General features: G+C 46.4%; 1 protein-coding gene across 4 annotated transcripts in view; it reads left to right on the forward strand.

Moving 5' to 3' along the window:
* The window catches only part of NCAM1 (neural cell adhesion molecule 1), a 321,012-nt gene that overhangs the window by 235,581 nt on the left and 65,004 nt on the right, over nucleotides 1-20,427 (forward strand). For all 4 annotated transcript variants that reach the window (XM_079929222.1, XM_079929223.1, XM_079929220.1 and 1 more), the window contains exons 2-3: nucleotides 18,164-18,238; nucleotides 19,911-20,129. In XM_079929222.1, coding sequence (XP_079785348.1) covers nucleotides 18,164-18,238; nucleotides 19,911-20,129 — 294 coding nt within the window. The remainder of the gene's footprint in view (nucleotides 1-18,163; nucleotides 18,239-19,910; nucleotides 20,130-20,427) is intronic.

Below are 20,427 nucleotides of genomic sequence, written 5' to 3' on the forward strand. Positions count from 1 at the left end.
CAGGCAGGCACTTGCGTTTTCTGCCGTGCATTATGGTTATATCAGTAGTGACGATGACTACCATGGGCAGAGTGCCTGCTGTGTACTGTGCGCTTCACGGGGCATTTTGCTTGTCTTCCCCACCACTGCATGGTGCAGAGAGAACCACCATCTCTGTCTCACCAAAGAGGAGGAACCAGGAAGGACTAGGGTGGGAGCACAGGCAGCAGGAGTGGAGTATGGAGGAGGGATATGTTCCAAGCTCAGTGGGTAGCAGCTTTGCATTCTGGGTGGTCTGATTGGCTAGGACCAGGACTTTAGCCAGAGTCCAGGGCGCCACCTCCGGCAGCAGCTCGCAAGAGGGCAGCACCTCAGTACTCCAGGACCCCAGGCTTAAGGAGGCAGCTGTGGCCTCCCTGGTGGGACTGGGGCTTCTGATGGGTCGCCAGGATCGGTGAGGGTTGGCTCAGGAGTCAGGTGAGCCGGTGCCTGCAGGTTCAAGCTCCCCACCTGGCAGGACTGGGACAAGCCAACCTTGGCAGGATGATGGGGAAACCCCTTGATGGACCGCCAACTTGGCCCCAGTCCTATGACCATAGGGTGGAATGGACCTTAAAAATCAGTTAGTCCAACCTCTTCCTTTCCAAATGAATAAACCTAGACCTGGCAAAATAAAATGACTTACCTCAAATCCTGGAGGTGTTTTAGGGGCAAGGCTAAACGAAAACCTTGTTTTCTGCTTCCTTTTCACCTGCTTTTCCCACTTTGCCACCCTCTGCCTCTACTTTTATCCTAATCTTACAGCTGAGGCACCAGTGCCACAGCACAAATGAGGTGATTAGAACCAGAATCCACATCTCCGGCTGAGTGGCCACAGGGATTCTCTTCCCACTGGCCTCACTTTTAGGGACTGACCCAGGCATTTCCATTGAAAACATTTTTAAAATACATTTTTTAACCAAGTAGTTTAAGAAACAATATTCACCTCGGGAGAGAAAACATAAATGAAAGGAGGGTTGCTGTCAGGCAGTGGAGAGCATTTATTGGAACCTGCTGGGCATAAAACTAAGTACAAGACACTTTGAAATTGCAGAAAAGACCTGACCTCGCTCTAGGTAGCTTACCGTCTAGCTGTTTGCTGTGTTTCTTTTATTCCCCTTTTTCCTCTAATTTGAGTCATCTCTTAAATATTGTTTTCAATTTCTAATTTTAAGACCAAGAAACTTACAGCTACGAATTATTTAACCAGCCAGAAGTTGAGTGTTGGAGGCTTACCTGTTCTTCTGTGCACTGGCCACTTGTAAAGCAAATGAGGTCCCCATGTGGTGCTCCGGGTGTCCCTTTGGGTCCCTCAGTGTCCTCAGGAGAGTGAGCAGTGGCGACAGACTCTTCTGGGTAGTTTGAATTTCTCTGGATAGTTTAAGAAAGAGGAAACATAAGGGTTAATAGGAAAATGTATGCGTACTTTTTCTTCTATATTTCCTGCATGTGGGAGTATTTTGTAGGGACTAGTATGTAAGCCATGGAGATCCGCATTGAAAGGGCAGAAAGATCTATAATTTGGGTGGAAAAGGCATCTGCGTTTGTGCAGTGGTTATGAATTTCCACATTCGGGGAAGAGCTAGTGAATCACCAGATGTCTTTTTCTTTTAAAGTGAGGCCTGTAGGGAAGAGGAAAACAATCATGAGCAAGCATAGTGATATTAAGAATAAATGATCGTCTTTTACATACAAGAAGAGCGTTCATCCTTGGGACTCTGCAGCTTTGAAAGCAAGACGCATTCAGCCAGGAATTGTTTGAAACAATTGGGAGTTTTCTTTTATCACATCAGCAGGGGATTGAGAGCCTGCTAAATGGTCCTGTAGAGGTTTAAAATTCATCAATATCACAAAATGAAGGTAAGAGGCAGGTAGCTCCTTATACCATGGACCAGAATGCTTTCTGCCGGATAGGGCTGGGTATACTTTTTAACGGCCCTTTTGAAGCTACTATAGAAGTAATTCATCTTGTTTTATGATTTAGAGCCAATTCAAAATTTCTAAGGACTGTTTTTGTTTCAGAACCCTGAAGTCTCATTTTAGGAAGATAGTGTCTGATGCTTCATGTCCCATCCCCCCCCCCACCTCTCTTTTCTCTTACAGTTAACGAAGATCTGCTCTGAGCTTTCAGGATAGATTTCTCACACCACATCCACTTAGTGACCAGCACATTCATCTGCGGGGGCAGAGCTATAGACATGGCTCATACAGGGAACAATTCAGGCTGACCTGCTTAGCAAAGCAAGAGCAAGATTGCTCAACTGATCACTGACACTGATTGAGACCTTCCATGTGTAGCATCAGGTTGTCATCCTGGGCTAGATGAACCAAGGATGTCAAACTCTATGTTAAGGACAGTGGTACCCAGTTGTAATTTCCTGTCCTTTATTATTATATCCATTTTGATTGCAAGGCATATCTGCTCTTAGAAAAACATGATGTTTACTTGTCTATTGGTTTTGAGCATGGGGTTATACTTCCTAAAGTACTAATGTGACAAACTTGAAAAGACATGCATGAAATAGGACTTTCTGCAGAGCTGTGTCACATTGCTTAATGTGACAAATGGCCAGGTAGCAGGGCAACATAAGAATGGTTATGAAAATCAAAAACTTCAGGCAGGGCCTTGAAGAGTTTAGGTGGGTTCAGTATCGTTTGCAATTCATCAGTTATGCCAGGTAGATTATTGACTAGGCCAGAGAATCTTCACTAGGCTACATGTCAAAATCATCTGAGGAGCGTTTTAAAATTAAAATCTCAAGGCCCCAGTGCAGGTATGGAATCAGTATCTTTATGGGTACAGTAAGGAAATCTATTTTTCACAAGCATCCAGGTGATTCTTAAGCAGGTAACCTGATACTATTCCAGGGCCTGGACTCCTGCATCCCATGCATTTCAGAACCATTAGACTCATGTGAACCTCAGAAAAGCCCTGCGCGTCCCGAGCCTGTGCTCCGCAACGGGAGAGGCCACAACAGTGAGAGGCCCGCGTAACGCAAAAAAAAAAAAAAAAAAGGATCTTTAGTTAATTCAGCACATCAGTTAAGGCAGACTATGTGCTGAGCACTGAAGATGCAAAGGCTCAGTGCTTACGGAGTTCAGTCATTGAAACCGGTGCTACGACATTGTAACACAGTGAGGCTGTGACGGAGGCGCCAGCTAGTTGCTATGGAGACAGGGAGGAGGGACTGACCTGCACACCTCTACACCTCTAGATCCCTTCTGTTATGGTTTCCATGGCCTTAGAGGATCCTGGGGCCAGATTTTAACAGTTAAGACCAGGATAGCCCTGGATCAACCCTCCTGTGGTCCTGATTGATTTTCCCTGGAAGAAAAGAATCCAGCAGTGTCACTTTTTGCAGAGTGTAAGGGAACATCGTGCGCTCCGTGCAGTCTGGTTTGTGCCAGTCCTCTGTGCCCATAGCTGGGGTCTCCCGGAAGGTCCCAGCATGGCCTCCGAGTCCAGAGCACACAGCAGGAGGGAGGGGACTGCTCACGCAGGGCATGGTTGTGAAGCTTACATCACAGTTGGTGGTTTCTGGAAGGCTGTGAGAAGCAGAAGAATCAGCATGTAGGGTGGCTGCTTCCTGAGGCTCTTTCGAGGCCTTTGTTACACTGCACTAATATGTCATCCAGTCAGTTCCATCTCTTTTCTCTCCCCTGAAGGCACTTTTCTTCTCGACTGCAGTTCTCAGCTCTTTTCTTTGACCCGTTCTCACCTTCGAGGCTCTGCCTCTGGCACCTGGCCTCTCAGGGAGTTCCCCATCTCTGAGCTGTCTAGCAAGGCCTTTCGCTAAGAGGCAGGAATAAGTCAGACTCCAGCAGACTTTCCTGTGGGGAAACTGGACCCAGTACCCTTGATTTCAGATCTTGGTCTCTGGGTCATTCTCTTGTGATGTTACAAAAGTCTCGGTCTAAGACAAAGGCCAACCTGAGACTTGAGCCCATTTTGGTCACTTAATAGCCTCGCCGCAAGGGTTCAGTGAAAAAGGATGATATAGAGGTCAAGGAGTCTTTGATGTGGTAGGTTTTGTTTTTGTTTTTTTTTTCCAGCTTTAAAAGCTACCTAGAAGTTTGGGGAAAAGCTGAGGTGTTACCATCACCTCGCCTTACATAGGAAGCAGGCGTGTAACTCACAGTTCAGTGGCTTTTGAGACTGACATTGTTCAGACTGGGGATCTTGGGGGGTGTGTGTGTGTGTTGGTAATATCTCGTAGACTATTCAAATTGTGTCATCTGGCCTGAACGAACTCAGTGAGAAATGCTTCATGAAATGTAAATCTATGGGTAGACCCCATAACAGAAAAGAGGAAGAGGGAGTAATCACTTATACCTCCAGAGAGCAGGATGAAATTCAGACGTGGACTCTTTGCCCCCACGGGAGTTTAGGGGGTGCTGCTGGGATTGTGAGCTCTTTTTGCTCTATAGCCATTTATTCTGGTGATTCTGTCCCTTTAGGAGACTTGGTTGTCAGGTTGTTACTGTTTAATAGCTTTCTTATAAGATACTGGCACCTTTAAAGGCCCAATAGTGAGGCTGACAGCTATGACTTGTTTATAGAAATAAAGGCCTTGTTACAAAATAAGGTATAATGCAAACGTGAGGCCTGTCTATCCATATGTATCCGTGCTTTTTCTATTTGGCCAAAGTTTGTTGCTGTCGTTGGGTGTGTAGGATTTCTGTCTGTCTGTCTGATGGAAATATTCAGAAGGCCAACCCTGAGAATTGGGGGTGGGATGGGGAGAGAGACGATGAGAGGGGAATAAGGCAGGGACTCCATTACACAAAAGATAGGCCTGTTGGGGAGACCCCAGTCCATGAGAAATGAGTGGCCCATTCTGTCACGATCCACGGTGCTAAGAGACCTGCTGAGTTACCCCCAGGACGACCTAGTCATCCTGACGGCAGACAGACGCACTGTTGCTTCTAAGGCAGCCACGGTTCCAGCCTTGTCTGTCTGCACCGTTAAAGCCCTGCAGCATGGAGTTTGTTTTGGGAGTTTCTGGTGGGGACGTAAGAAAACTAAAAGTTACACGCAGCACGAAACAGCATCATCATGTGTGAGCTCTGCCAATTGAAATATGTGCAGATGGCCACTAGTGTTGGGGCTCCTCGGGACTGCAGCTATCCGTCCAGTTTGGAGTAGAAACGGACGTTTCCACTCGCAAGTTTAGCCACTGAGGAGACTGACTGTAAATTCAGTGGTCGGTGCCCTGAGTTTAAGGAATCCAGTTTTACCTGGTCACTGTGACTTAACATCATCTTGAAAGTTCAAAAGTTAGTTCCCAAGGGGAATTTGCTGTCCAGGAGCACAATGTGAGGAAGGAGTGTGAGTGTATGTGTGTGTGTGTGTGTGTGTGTGTGTGCGCGTGTGTGTGTGTGTGCACATTTTCTCCCCTGTGCCCTGCCCAAGTCCCTTAGTTAGACTTGGTACTGGAACCAGCAGGCAGGAATCACAGTGGACACTAAATCCCCATTGCCAGGAAAGGGGTTTGGTCTCCTGAAGTTGAGAGGAAGTTTCCCATAAACCTCCCCTAAAGAGAATTTGTCTCCTGGCAGGTTTTTCCTTTTTATTTAGATACGGATTCAGGAATAATGGTTTAGTTACTTGGTTTTAAAGTTGCTCATAGAACTAGAGTTTGTCACCTTGAAGGGGAAGTTAAGAAACATTGCCTTTGTGAAATCCTTCCACAAAGATTCTGCCACCATCAGATGAGATGGGTCTGTGTTCGTTTCTCACGGGTGAGCATCATACTTGCCTCTGACCTTTGAACTGGCTCCTTGGGATCCCACTCATTTCAGTCCTTGAACTTGAAATGGGCTTTGATAAGCCCATTACGACGTGGTGCCATGGGGGGGACTCCCTTTAATCTTTCTGTCTTTGATTTCTTAGACTGGGATTCAAAGGCTCTCCTGCCTATTGGATAAAGCAAAGTGAGTTTGTCAAGGACAGTTGGGTTTGGATTGGGCGAGGGAAGGAGTCTAAGTGAATAATGAAAGAATTTAGTGATGGTTGCTCAAATAAAAACCCTACTACAAAAACAAAACCCAAGCAAAAGAACTGTAAGGGATACATCCTAATGGCCTCACTCCATATGGAATGTGTATGACTTACTGGCAGTTCTTTAGGGTTGTAGCATTATCATGGGCAAGAAAGGAGCATAATTAACACACGTGGAAGGTCTCAGCTACCTAGATGAGGGGGAATGTTATGTGTTTGGTTGTTTTTTATCCCAAACTCCCTATTCCTAGCCAGCAGACCATTTTCCCAGCCCTCCCAACAAACTCTGTCCACATCACTGATTCATTATAACTTGGAAAGACTGATAGCAACGTAGAGCAGAAGGTAGAAGTACCAAGAATGAAAATGTCGTGTCAGTCACCAGCCTGGGCTGGGAGAATCCCTGGGGGCTCTTCTGGGTCCCTGAAATCACACTGTGTGAAGACAGAAGGAGGCCACAAATGTAGCCAAAGGACTTTTTAACTGAAAATCAGAAAGTAATGTTCTGTAATTGTATGGATGGATGGATCCTAAGGTTGGCAGATGTAGTATCACAGACTCAGAACCGGGATGTACTTCAGATGTGCCAGGACCACCCCACGGCCGCCGTCTGCCGCTGCCCCTCCGCCACCCCCCCTGGGCTGGGGCTGCTCTCACTTCTAAGTTCCTGGTAAGCCATAGTGACAGATACGGCATTTCAGCGCTTACCCTAATTAATGGTGCCAGTGACAGCTTTCTTATTTGTTCTCTAATTCAAGAAAGCAATACAATTATTTCCCAGATAATGGATATACTATTTGTAAAATGATTATTAAGTGGCTGAGTTTTCTTCTGTTCTATCTCCTTCAAAATTTTGTGTAATATGGTTCTATGTATTAATCAACAGGTCAGGTACTGTCTGATGAGGGGTGACAGTGGCCAAGGGAATAGGGAATGGACTCTCTATCCTGCAGAAGAGATCGTGACCTCTAATAAGAATCTCTTTACCATGGTGCTCTCCAGATGGCCTCTTACGGAGAGTGAGTGCTTTGAGAGAACACTGGTCGAGGAGCTGCATGACTAATCCGGTTCAGATGCACACCCTGCAGAGGAGCGAAGAGCCAGTCACAACTTGTGTCGGCAAAGAATAATTCTAACACTCATATTTTTTTTGTTTTGTTTTATTTTGTTTTTTTTTTGCGGTACGTGGGCCTCTCACCGTTGTGGCCTCTCCCGTTGCGGAGCACAGGCTCCGGACACGCAGGTCCAGCGGCCATGGCTCACGGGCCCAGTAGCTCCGTGGCATGTGGGATCTTCCCAGACGGGGGCACGAACCCGTGTCCCCTGCATCGGCAGGCGGCCTCTCAACCACTGCGCCACCAGGGAAGCCCTAACACTCACATTTTAATAAGGCATGATACGGCTTATCCAGAGTCCAAATTGGGGGATCAGGAGTGACCCATAGATGGGAAAGTCCCACTTACAGCCTCTGCTTGATCCCTGCTGGTGGCCACCACTGATACTGAGCTCTGGTGGCTGCCGGATGCATGGAGGCCAGACCCATTGGTGGCAAGCAGAGGGGCTAGAAGGATTCAGTTCAGGGGCAAAGGCAGGGCTGCAGCAGGGAGAGGCGTGTGGTGTGGCAGGCTCAGAATTCAAGCAACCTGTTTCCAGCCCCTGTTCAGAATCAGTACATCCAAGAGTAGATGGTGTTTTTCTCTACTTATGTACTTGTCTCCCAGTTCATCCAGCACAAGAGCAACCCCTTTTTCACGAAAGTTGACTGTTTGGTTTTTTTACATCTTTATTGGAGTATAATTGCTTTACAATGGTGTGTTAGTTTCTGCTTTATAAAAAAGTGAATCAGTTATACATATACTTAAGTTCCCATATCTCTTGCCTCTTGCATCTCCCTCCCTCCCACCCTCCCTTTCCCACCCCTCTAGGTGGTCACAAAGCACCGAGCTCATCTCCCTGTGCTATGCGGCTGCTTCCCACTAGCTATCTACCTTACATTTGGTAGTGTATATATGTCCATGTCTCTCTCTCGCTTTGTCACAGCATACCCTTCCCCCTCCCCATATCCTCAAGTCCATTCTCTAGTAGGTCTGTGTCTTTATTCCTGTCTTACCCCTACGTTCTTCATGACATTTTTTTTCTTAAATTCCATATATATGTGTTAGCATATGGTATTTATCTTTCTCTTTCTGACTTACTTCATTCTGTATGACAGACTCTAGGTCTATCCACCTCATTACAAATAGCTCAATTTCATTTCTTTTTATGGCTGAGTAATATTCCATTGTATATATGTGCCACATCTTCTTTATCCATTCACCTGTCAATGGACACTTAGGTTGTTTCCATCTCCGGGCTATTGTAAATAGAGCTGCAATGAACATTTTGGTACATGACTCTTTTTGAATTATGGTTTTCTCAGGGTTTTTGAAACCAATTTTAATACATACTTAAGATCAAGGGCCATGGGGCTGGATCTGCCTGGGGTTCAAATCTCGGCTCTACCTCTTACTAGCTTTGTGACCTTGGGCCATTAGTTACCCTTTCAGTTCTTAAGTTCCTTCATCTGTCAAATAGGATAATAATAGTACCTATCTCATAGGGTTGTTATGAGGATTACTTGAACTCAATGAAGTGCTTAGGACAGGCACTGGCACAAAATAATCACTCTCTCTATATAAACAATATATCTTGGTTTGAGAGTGTGATTTTTTCACTTGACAGAAACTAAATTTAACAATTCTTTGCACTGGTTGTTTAAGAGATTATAAGCCTTTGTATCTTCAATAGCCCAGATGTGCTTAAAGCTATGATCACATAAGACATTTTTGAAAGACACGGGCAGGATTTGAAATTCTCTGGATGAAGTTGCATGCCAGCATTCTCTAAATTTCTATTTTCTGGGTGTAAAGAATATAACATCTGCAAACAACAGCTGGACAAATATTGGAAGATATAATTCCAACTTCTTGCCATGTTGGCAAAAGCTGTTGGGAGGGAGAGAAACCATCCGCCTTGTATCAGTACCTTTTTGTAGCCGGAAGAAGAGAAGTTGGATGAGTCATTTTGTCAAGGCAAGGTTTCAGAAGAGCAGACCTAAGGAAACATTGCCAGGGGCATCCTGGCAGCTATCAAAGCGCACACAGCCGTTTACTAAGAAGGCCTGGGTTATCGGGGCAGGTTGATACATTTTATGTTGTTTATCTAGAGAAGCTTAGCTGAGTTCCAAACATCTATTTGCATCCTTGCCCTATGTTTCGATAATTCAGCTTCAGGCAAAGTGCTGGCTGGCAGTCAGTCTGCCAGGAAAAGGGAAACAGCAGGAAGGACAGTCTGAAAAGGAAGCAGGGGGTACTTCCCTGGTGGCACAGTGGATAAGAATCCGCCTGCCAATGCAGGGGACACGGGTTCAAGCCCTGGTCCGGGAAGATCCCACATGCCGCAGAGCAGCTAAGCCCGCGGGCCACAACTACTGAGCCCACATGCTACAACTACTGAAGCCCACATGCCTAGAGCCCATACTCTGCAACAAGAGAAGCCACCACAATGAGAAGCCCACGCACCGCAACAAAGAGTAACCCCCGCTCGCCACAACTAGAGAAAGCCTGTGCACAGCAACAAAGACCCAACACAGAAAAAAATAAATAAATTTATTTAAAGAAAGATTATGAAAAGGAAGCAGGGAACCAGAGCTTCTGTTAAAAAGTGGGCTGGTGTTGGCAGCACCAGATATTTTAATGGGCTTGAGACAGGAAGGTAGACCACCAGCTGTTTGTCCAGCTTTTCTACCTGCACGTAATAGAGCCAGTCTCTCCAAGTGATGACTCTTGCTCTTTGGGGACAGAGGTGAGACCAGGGCAAACCAGGCAAGAGGAAACAGTTGGCAAAATAGCTACTGGGAACACACAAAGCAAATGAGACACAGAAGCAAGAAGAGGCCTCAAGTCAGCAGTCAGCACCTGGGCCCAACCTCGTGGTTCCTGAACTTTGCGGCAGGGACCCTAGACTTCTGCTCCTGTGTTTCCCATCTGTGAAATGAAGGGGTTGGAGATTATATGTCAGGTCCCCCCAGCTCTAACCTTCTTTGTTACTAAATGTTAGCTCTAAAACGCTGGCTATGAATCAATCCAACAGAGTAGAAGACAGAAGTCAGGGTGTAACGAGTCCACATTTGCCGCCTCTTGGTACACACTCATGCCGTCAGCTGGGTGCTCCCCTGGGTGGAGGCTGTGGAACATTCCTGCCTTCACCCCTTGTGGACTATAGGAGACAGTACGAATGCCCACTCCGAAAGGATTTCACTCCTGGCCTGGAATCTGGCCCTTTTGAGGCTCTATGGGACTCCTTCTGACTTTATTGCTGCTTTGGGGAAAAAAAAAATTAAGTAAATTCTTCAATGCGTCTCCTTCCTTTATGATCCTCTATAAAAACAAGCAAACCAACCAGCTCCTTTCATCAGAGTTCGGCTGGCTTCTCTCCTGCGTCTGATCTGGGGGTGTGGTGTGGAATTTGTTTGGGTCGTGCTCGACTAATATCCCTTTGAGTCATTTCTTCTGACTCCCTGTTACAAGATGCTCTAGAGTGCTCCTAGTAGGAACTGTGTACTTTCTGGGGGCGGGGGTTAGCTGTGGGAGTGACAGCCTGGGGGATAGCGTGAATCTATCACATCTGAGCAGATCAAACCACCACGTAGATCTTCTTGTCTTATAACCAGAAGCACGAGGACACTGTGTGACATTAGTCAAGTTTTCTAGCTTCTAAGTAGTTCATGGGGACAACAACCACGGTTTGAAACCACTGATTTAGTTCTATAAAACTAAGCCATCCGATCAGAACTAATGAAATGTTAATTTGACCCAGGGAACTCAGGAGGCCAAGAGAGCTGAAGCCGTTATCTGCCTTGGTTGTGTGTTCTGATGTGAAGCCAGCCCTGTGGAACAGGGCCAGAACCCAGTTATTCCTGATTCCCAGCAGCTCATATAATTTATTATGCTAAGAAATAGAGCCTCCTGCTTCTAGCAAGTTGGTTTCTGTTGTTTGGCTACCAGAATTTCATAGGATAGTTTATTTGGGGTAACAGGATATCAGATTAACCATCTAGGCCTCAGTTGTGTAGTGACGCTCAATACTTTTTCTTCCTTAGCATAATACTATAATATCAACTATGTTATCATATTGCATAGAAAGCTGAAGAATTCTGAAGCCGTATTCACCTTCTGCGTACCTCCCCCCATCACTCTGGAAGAGTCCTGAGATTTGAGGAGGTTAAAGAGAATTTTCACCAGGAATTGTCATTGCATCAGTTTTGTAATGAGACATTGTCCAGTTTTGATGGCTTTATTAAAATGATAGGCTTTGGAAACCTGCTTGGTATATGAACTAAGTGAGTTTGGTTTAGAAAAGTCTGTATCTTATCTACAGCTTCTCTGTATGGTTTGTTTTCATATAGAAGCTCTGGTTTCTCCATTCAAAAGGCATAAACCATGGACCCACCACCACCACCACCAAGAGCCCCCTTCCCTTCCCTCTCCAGTCTTGAGTTCTGCTCTTGCAAGTCTGCTGGTGCTGGTGTTGTCAACCAGGGAAGACCACAGCTTTCTTTTTTTTTTTTTTGTGGTACGCGGGCCTCTCACTGTTGTGGCCTCTCCCGTTGCGGAGCACAGGCTCTGGACGCGCAGGCTCAGCGGCCATGGCTCACGGGCCCAGCCGCTCCGCGGCATGTGGGATCCTCCCGGACCGGGGCACGAACCCATGTCCCCTGCATCGGCAGGCGGACTCTCAACCACTGCACCACCAGGGAAGCCCGACCACAGCTTTCTTGAGGGCTTCCTTCACTCTCTAGGCTGGCTGATATACTGGGAGAAGCCAGGGGCCCAGGGTCCTGTGAGGACTACACACAGAGGGTTTCCCAAGGGTTTGGTCCTAACTTGTCTCAGTTGGCTTAGAAACCCTAGCTAGGTGATTTCTGGGTGTTTAGGTTTAAATGGGAATTACATAGGATTCCCAGCATGTACATAGATGGGGCCCTAGCTAGGCTGACCAAGAGACTGGCAGCCCTGAGTATGACTCTTAGATGATTTTGGTTGTTGCTATGAACTAGCTTTAGACAAGGAGGATGCTTCCAGTGGCAATCAGAATATGGTCTTCCATTATGATGCCATTATACAGAACCAGAAGCCAAAATCTCTAAGCATATATGTTATAGTTCCTTTAAACTGACATATAACTTTTGGGTTAATGTTTGAAAGTAAAACAGTCCACCTCGTTTTCTCCTACCCAGCTGCTGTCAACAGTAGCTCAAGCCAGAATTGTGAGACTCACATGTCAGGAATGGGTGAGACGCCTTTGTCATCCTTAATTGTTTATTCATTTTTCTCTCCCAAAATGAGAAAAGTTACCTATGTCCAGCTGCTTCTTGCAACAGTAGCAATCTGACAAGTTGAATTATTCTATTCATACACACACACACACACACACACACACACACACACACACACACTGTTATCTATGCTTTCAGTGGATGTTCCCATACATACACATAGATAAACACACACACACACACCTTAATAGATTCTGGACAATTGAATCCAGTAGTCTACAAGAGGTTCCTGCTATCTCATTCTCATTACAAGCATTATTGGGGATTTTGTTTGTTTGGGGGGGGTGGTGTATGTGTGTGTGTGTGAGTTCAAAGTACTATCATGTATGTGCTATCATTTAAAAGACAACCAGCACAGCCTGACCTTGTGTTTGGAACTTTACATACATCACTTCTCTATATCATCTCAACATCCCTGCGAGATTGATTGAGTTGTTATGTCCATCTACAAATGTGGAATCACAGGTCCTGAAACTCTCCTGAGAACTCAGTTACTACGTATCTGAGCTGGAATTTGGACCCAGGCCTCTCTGACTCTAGATCCTGACTTCTTAACCGTGAGACAGTCCAACCACAAGACCTCAGTTTTATTATCATCCCCATTTTACAGATGAGAAAATTGAGGTGAAGTGACTTGGTTAGAGTGCCTACATTATTGTTTATTTGGCTTTGAATTCAGTCATCTTTTATACCAATAAAGTTCTGACAGGCAAATTAAATATCTTCAAGTAATGTGGAGAGTGGAATCGGTCCACCTGACCAACACATGGATCATTCAGGAAGTTGACTTTATTTAACACCATAAAGGGAAACATAGCTTCTCTCAAAAATAGTAACCAAAATAATTTCCTTGGGAAGTGTTGTTGATAGAGGCTTATTAATAATAATAATACACAACAAGTATAAAATGCGTATTATGTGCCAGAGACTGTTGTACATGTATTAATTCATTTAATCTTTCCAACAGCCCTATGATAAGGGTTCTGTTTTTCCCCGTTTTACAGATTAGGAAAAAGGCACCAAGAGGTTAAATAACTTGGCCAGGATTACACTTGGTTAGGAAGCGGTAGAGCTGAGGGCTGGCCCAGAGTCCATGGCCTTCCCCACGCCACAGGACTGCCATTTGAGTCTCAGTTTTACATTCATTGCGTTTCTTTGGTTTATCAATGAAGTTGCCCTTTATCTTCCCTCGAGTACTTTGCTAACAATGAGAGCAGACTGTCTAGGCAAGCGGGGGTGCCTCGGTTATCACACTTCTGGTTCCAACATCTGGATTTCCCACAGAACCGTCAAATGAAAGACACTTTAGTATACTTTGAAAAATAAAAAATAAGTCTCCATTAAAGTGGTTAAGTATAGTGATATTTAAGGCTCACTTCTAGAACAATAGCTGAGAAAATAAATGTAGAACTAGACTTTGATGCCTTTTTCAAAAATCCTTAGCCGTTATTAAATAGGTTTTGGAAAATCTCTTTATCTGATGCATAGTCATTGATCTGATTCTGTCGTTCACCCATCTCTTAAATTGGTGACCAGAACATGGTCCTCAGGTGTACCTACCTTGGCCCTGGGCCTGCTGCATCTCTGCAGTCTGCCTTCCTCAGGAACCAGTGTCTTTATAACCATTTAACAAGAAAGGACTGTCAACTAGCTATGGGAGAGACCTGGGCTCAATTTCTGCTTTCAGCTCCTACTTCCTCAAGCACATAAGAATCTGAAAAGAACCGTAAAATTAAACTGCTGCAAGAAGTTCCTGACTCAGATGAAATCTATGAGTTCCTTTTTGAAATGAGAATAATTTTTTTCTGTTGCTCTGCTTTGGTAAGATCCCACCTCTTCTGATAAGTGCCTTAGCACCTTTAGAACTGAAATTTTAATTCCTTTTTCTCAGCAACTAAGACTTACAGCTTACTTCTGCTAGGGAGTTGGGAATCACAAAACTTCTACCTCAACCTGAAGCTGTTTGCTAAACAAGTTGGCATATCTTTCAGAACAAGGCATTACTTTTTAAAAAATACATTTAAGTAGAAAACACATTTTGAAACATATACATCTCTCATGGGGTTATTTTACTTTATAAATGAGACATGGAGAAGGGACTCATTCCATTCTCAAGAGAAGCTTCTTCTGTCTGTTCACAAGGGATAGAACAGTGTGGGAGAAATGGCTGGGGCTTTGGATGCATTTGACCTGGCTTTGAATCTTGACCCCACTATTACCATTACTTAGGGCTCTGAGCCTCCACTTCCCCATCTGTAAAATGGGAATTATAATGCTATGGTTATCTGTGAACAGAGAGGCCAGTTATAATTAACTAGAGTAGAAATGATGGCAGCAACTTGATAATAAGATGTTTGTACACTCTGCTCTTTCTAGCCCATAATTTAGAAAGAGAGCAAATGGTAACTAATAGGTAATAACAATAACGAGCCCATTAGGAGGCCAAGAAAAGATTAGTGGTAGTTATGGAATGCAGGAGGAAGAGCTGGAGCCTTAAAATTAGATGACTTTTAATCTTGACTTTACTACTTATTAGCTGAGTCGCCCTGGGCAAGTTATTTCATTTCCCTGAGTTTTGATTCCCTCTTTTGTAGAATGGGCACTAGAGTATCGGCCTTTTTATACCCCAGAATTGTCGTGAGCCTCAGGTGAAGGAACAAAGTGTGCTTTGTAAACCAGAAAGTGTGACCTGGCTGCCAGAGGCCTTGGGGATGAGTCCTTATGGGAGGACACTGAAAGCCCGCCCTTGGGTCCCAGCCAGGTCCAACTACCTGTGTTTATAAGCGTGTGTTTTGGATGCATCTAAGATGACACACCATGTTTCTGCAGAGAATGTTTCTGCAAAGCAAGAAATGAGATACTTTTTCTGGGAGGAGTGTCTTCATAGTTGCTCTAAAGGGTCCGAGGTAGGCCTGGTGAGGAAATTTCAGTTATATTTGCGACTGGAGAAAGGTGAGAGTCGAGGCAGGAATTTTTATTGGGAGCAGTGAGAGGACTAATACAGTAATAAAGGAAAAGGCCACAAGAAGTGAAGGGAAAGAGTCTGGGGTTTAGAGCAGGATTTCCACTTACCGTTATTAAACCTAATAATTCAAGGTTTTGCATTTGGGGAAGAATAATCAGCCATTGTGCTTCGGTGGAAAACATCCAAGCGTTGACTTTTCAGAGAGTCTGGGGCTCCTCTGACCTGGCTTTGACTGGCGTCTAGAAGGAGAAATCACTATCTTTTCCATGTGTGCAAAAGGTCAGGCGTCTAAATGGATATCTCTTCTTTAAAAAATCTCTGTGATGATAAATGTGTGCGTGGGATCTGGTGAAGCCGGGACTTCCTTTGTAATTCTCATTTCTCACTTCTCTCCTTGGCCCAAAGATAGATACTGGCCACATTTGAGTATGGAAACTTTTCAGCCTTGCCGTGTTCTCCTCCCTCTTGAGAGTCATGTTCTGTTTGAAAAGAGCTGAAAAAAAACGAAGGCTGTTTTTTCACTTGGGATAAGAAAATCCTTCTCAAAGCAGTAAGGGCTCTGTGAGAGTAACAGGATCCATATGCTGAAGCTGGCTGCTAATACACAGCATATGGGCCAGTGAACTTTCCAGGCAGAAGTATGCCTGTAATTCTCTAAAGAATGCCCCAGTAAACTCCAGAAAGGACCATTACTTAGGCGACAGATGGCATCGGCGCAGCTTCTGGGCTTCACAGGGCTGTTGTTGCATGCAACGTGAGCCACAGGCAGGGGTCACAAAGGTCCTGGTTGGCCTTAAGATGGATGGCCCTGGCCTGTAGCCCTCTCTATAAGGCCCCGCACTCCCCCAAATACTGCGGGCTTGCTCTGTTCTCTTAGGGGACGTGCATCTGAAGGTAGTGCCTCAGCTTGGCAGGATTATCTGTTAAACTGAGTGGAAACATTGTATCCCCTACTCGTAGAGACAGCCTTACGTAATGGAAAGAACACGTACCTGGGAACCAGGTGGCCTGGGCTCTGGGGCCACCCTGGTCCTCACTAGATGTGACCTTAGGGAAGTCACTTTACCTCTCTTTTCTGACCTGGAAAATCAGGAGGCGGGACATAGTGATGGTTCGGACCCCTTCGGCTCCCTCAGGTTAGAACTCAGTGGCCCTGATTCCATCCAGAAGAGAGTGATGGGAGAAACCTGCCACCGCCGGGCACTCCTGCCCCCCGGGTGCCGTGGCCCCGGCATCGTATTCCACTGCAGCTCTGTGCACTATGGGTGAAATTCAGGAAAGGTAGGGGAAGACATTTCACGGTTCTCAGGAAGAATTCCATTCTCGGGCCCCAATGAGTCATCAGCAGCAAACTGACTGAGGGAGAGACAGGCTGCCCTTCAGTTACTATACTATTTCTTTTGAACCAGCATTTGGAAGTTTCTGGACTCCCACTTCGTATTCTCACAGTGGATCCCTCAGGATCCTCTCCCAGCCTGTTCCTGATTCCTCACCATTACCCTGACTCCTCCCCTGTTCCGATCCTGTCCCACCGAACCATCCCTTTCTCTGCAGCCTCTGCTGGGTTTTTCCATGGGCTGCTTTGTCTGTAGGACAGTTAGGAAGGCTGCGCCCCTGAGAGCTGAGTTGCCCCCATGCTCCCCCTTCCCCGCCCAAGCAGGCCCTTTGATCTCTCTGTTCCACTGAGCACAACCATGGTTGCTTCTTCATCAAATGAGCGCAGACTGAGACCCACAGCAGCTCTGCAAGGCTATCACCATGGCAACGAGCATTCCCTCAGTTCTACTGTGAAGAGAAAATGGCTGTTAGAAGGAATGGCTAGCTGAGTCTCTATTACTCGGTCTATTTTGTTCAGGCCCCTCCTTTGTACCGGCTTTGAGAAGCTACACGCATTGAACCAAACGTCCCTTAGCTTTTAGCCTGCAGATTTACTTCACCTAAGAGGAGGAAAGGCAGAAGGAAGTTGAATCCCAATGAATGACAGCATTTTTCCTACCCTAAAAGTATATTTACATGAAGAACAGTTATCTGCTCTAAGCAGATCAACGAGGAACTCCATGAATACAGGAATCTGTGAGATCTGGTGCAATGTATTTTGTCTTATGGGTGGAGTGGAGCGTATAGATATTCCAATATTGCAGTGCAGTGGCCAAGAGATTCAGGGGACCGTAGGGCACAGACTCCAGCATTTCAGAAGAGTTGACTGACGACTTGGGGTGACGATGTTTGATTGCTCTCTCCTCTTATGCAAAGAGGTGTATTCGTCCTATAGTCGTGAGGTAAGGTGAGCGTTTGTTTGGCATCCCCTGCTTCAAAATCAGCTTGGATCTTCACCTTGAATCCTTCCCCGTCGTGGTTAAGCTCCGTGGCGTGGGGAGGTGGCAGGAAACCCTGTGCAGGGCTGTGGAGCGGCAGGCTTCCCTCTTAACACAGCTGTGGGGATGCTGCAGGTTGATGGAAATGACTGGGCTGCTGTTGCCGTGAATCCCAGAGGTGCTGCTCTTTGGAGCAGGACTCTGAGCCTTCTCAAAGGGTCAGAAACCTTTAGCGCAGAGGTCACCCCCAGATCTTCCAAGGGACCCTGCACTGTCTGATAGAGGATATTCCCATTCCACAGGGAATGGCCTGGACCCTGTCCACTGCTGGCCTCGGCATGAGGAACTCTGGTAACAAGTTCTCAAAACCCAGACAACCTCTCTTCACTCTTTCTTGATGTGAGCAGGGAGACTGTTTTTGAATCAGAGCTCTGGTTTCTGTCTCAGAAATCCAAACGCGTGTCTAAAGTGGACATTGTCTTTTCCAGTTTCTCTGCAGGTGGATATTGTCCCCAGCCAAGGGGAAATCAGCGTCGGAGAGTCCAAATTCTTCCTATGCCAAGGCAAGTGCCCGTGTCACACCGCATTTCAGGAAACCCACCCCTCAGAGCAGAGCCAGCGGCTGTGTCTACCCAGCTGATCGCAGTACGCCTGGAATCTTGGGTCACCCTGTGGCAGGCTCTCAGGGTGACCAGAGAGCCAGGGAAGTGCTCCTTCCTTCCCTTACCAAGGCTGCCCCAGGACAGAGAAATGTGCTGTGTGGACTTCTGCTTCGTGATGGAGGAGGTCTAGGGATTTTCTTAGGGAAGTCAGCACAGCCCCCAGACCCCCTGCGCTGTGTATGTCCAGAGTCCCATGAATGACACTGGAGAGCAGGGCTGGTGCAGAAAGAATGCTTCCGTGGGTCAGTGTACGGATTATTACAATCCCTCAGAGCAGGAAAATCCAAGAAGGCCTAAAGAGTGCCTGAAAGAAAACTGAGTACCAGTACCTCTCTTTGCTGTGAGGACAGGTGCCCTGGGTCTCCCAGCTCGCTAGTGAATTCCAATATTCTGTCCCATTGCCCCAACCAGAGCTTAGAATTTGTTGGACCTGGTGTCCTTGTCTTTTGTTTAGAAAATATGCCTCCCTTTCCACAGCTCAGCTTATTATCAGTAAATGTCCTGTGGAGGAAAGGCTTCCTATGAGGCTTTGGAGTCTCTGTATGTGACATGCCTGGGATTTGGAACATGAAAGGACCAGGAAAGAGCTGAGCTAGGTGTAAACTGGCATTGAGCAAGTCGCTTTCGGCGGGGAGGGGCCTTGAAATGCTGTCATGATTGGCACCAGATGAGGCGACTGGTGGCCGCTGGATGTGTTCCTTCCAGCTTTGCCTTCATTACAGCAGTTGAAATGATCTGGACGTGCGGCCGTGGAGCCCAGAGCGCATCTTGCAAATAGCGATATTTATTGAAAACATGATGGGCCCTGAAAGGAAGGCTGCTTCATTTCCACACTAAGCATCTTTGCAGGGCGGGGGGTGTGGGCTGGGGAAGGGTGCTGTGCGGAGAGGCAGGACAAAGCCATATCTGGGGATCCCAGAGCCCTTGTTCCAGCTCAGCGTCTGGACAGCTCAGCAGCTGTATCCCAAGGTGCCTGGGGAAAGGACGCAGAGGCGATGCTGGCTACCTTCTTTGCAGCATTTAGGCAGATGCATTTGCCTCTCTGAGACGGGAGTGCTGAAATGACAGTCATGCCAGTTTGTGCAGACAGATGCTGGAATGAAAGTGGTTGGAGTCTACACTCCAAAACTAGCCAGCGTCTCATCTTGCACTTAAGAGACCGTAATCTAAGCCCTGGAAAATAAGCTGATGAGTTGGCTCAGACCAGCTAGCCTTGAGCTCAGATCCCAGCTATACAACTCCCTTTGCCCCCCATTCCGTGAGGTTATAAGCTCCTAGCTTAGTGCCTGGCACACAGTGGGTCCCCAATAAATATCTCTTCTCTTCCCTCACTAGGGATGGGACCACTATGAGAAATACCAGCACCAGTGTTTGTTGAGTTCTTTCCAAATACTGTTACAGACATAACAATTAAACGCAGAAACCACCAACATCAACGGTCATTCCCGCCCCCCCTTGTCATCAAGCCTGATGAGCTCTTGCTTAGTAGCTCTTACTGAGTACCCACTGTCACCCTGGAGAGGTCGTTGTCTTTTCAGCATCAGCGTTTTGAAAATAATCTCTTCCTCTTTAGTGGCAGGAGATGCCAAAGACAAAGACGTCTCCTGGTTCTCCCCCAACGGAGAAAAGCTCACCCCGAACCAGCAGCGGATCTCGGTGGTGTGGAACGATGACTCTTCCTCCACCCTCACCATCTACAATGCCAACATCGATGATGCCGGCATTTACAAGTGCGTGGTCACTGCAGAGGATGGTACCGAGTCAGAGGCCACGGTCAATGTGAAGATCTTCCGTAAGATCCTCCCCCTTCTCCTTCTTCTGTGTTCCCTGTTCCCTCCTTTGTCTGGGAAGGCACATGGGTAGCAAAGAGAGTGGAATGGAGTAGAGGACCCACTGAGGGCTTGACAGGGCCCCTTTCCTCCTTTTCCCTAAGTCTTTTCTGCATCAAGCTAAGAGCTGCAGTACGTTTTTAAATGATCCTCGGCCAGCTCCGAACTCACAACTGTGTTCATGCTGGTCACAGCTACCTCCCACTGGCCTCCATTCTCTAAACTGAAATTACACCATTCCCAGAGGACTAGGGTGGGTTC

The sequence above is a fragment of the Stenella coeruleoalba genome (assembly GCF_951394435.1).
Source record: "Stenella coeruleoalba genome assembly, chromosome: 8".
NCBI classification, from domain to species: domain Eukaryota; kingdom Metazoa; phylum Chordata; class Mammalia; order Artiodactyla; family Delphinidae; genus Stenella; species Stenella coeruleoalba.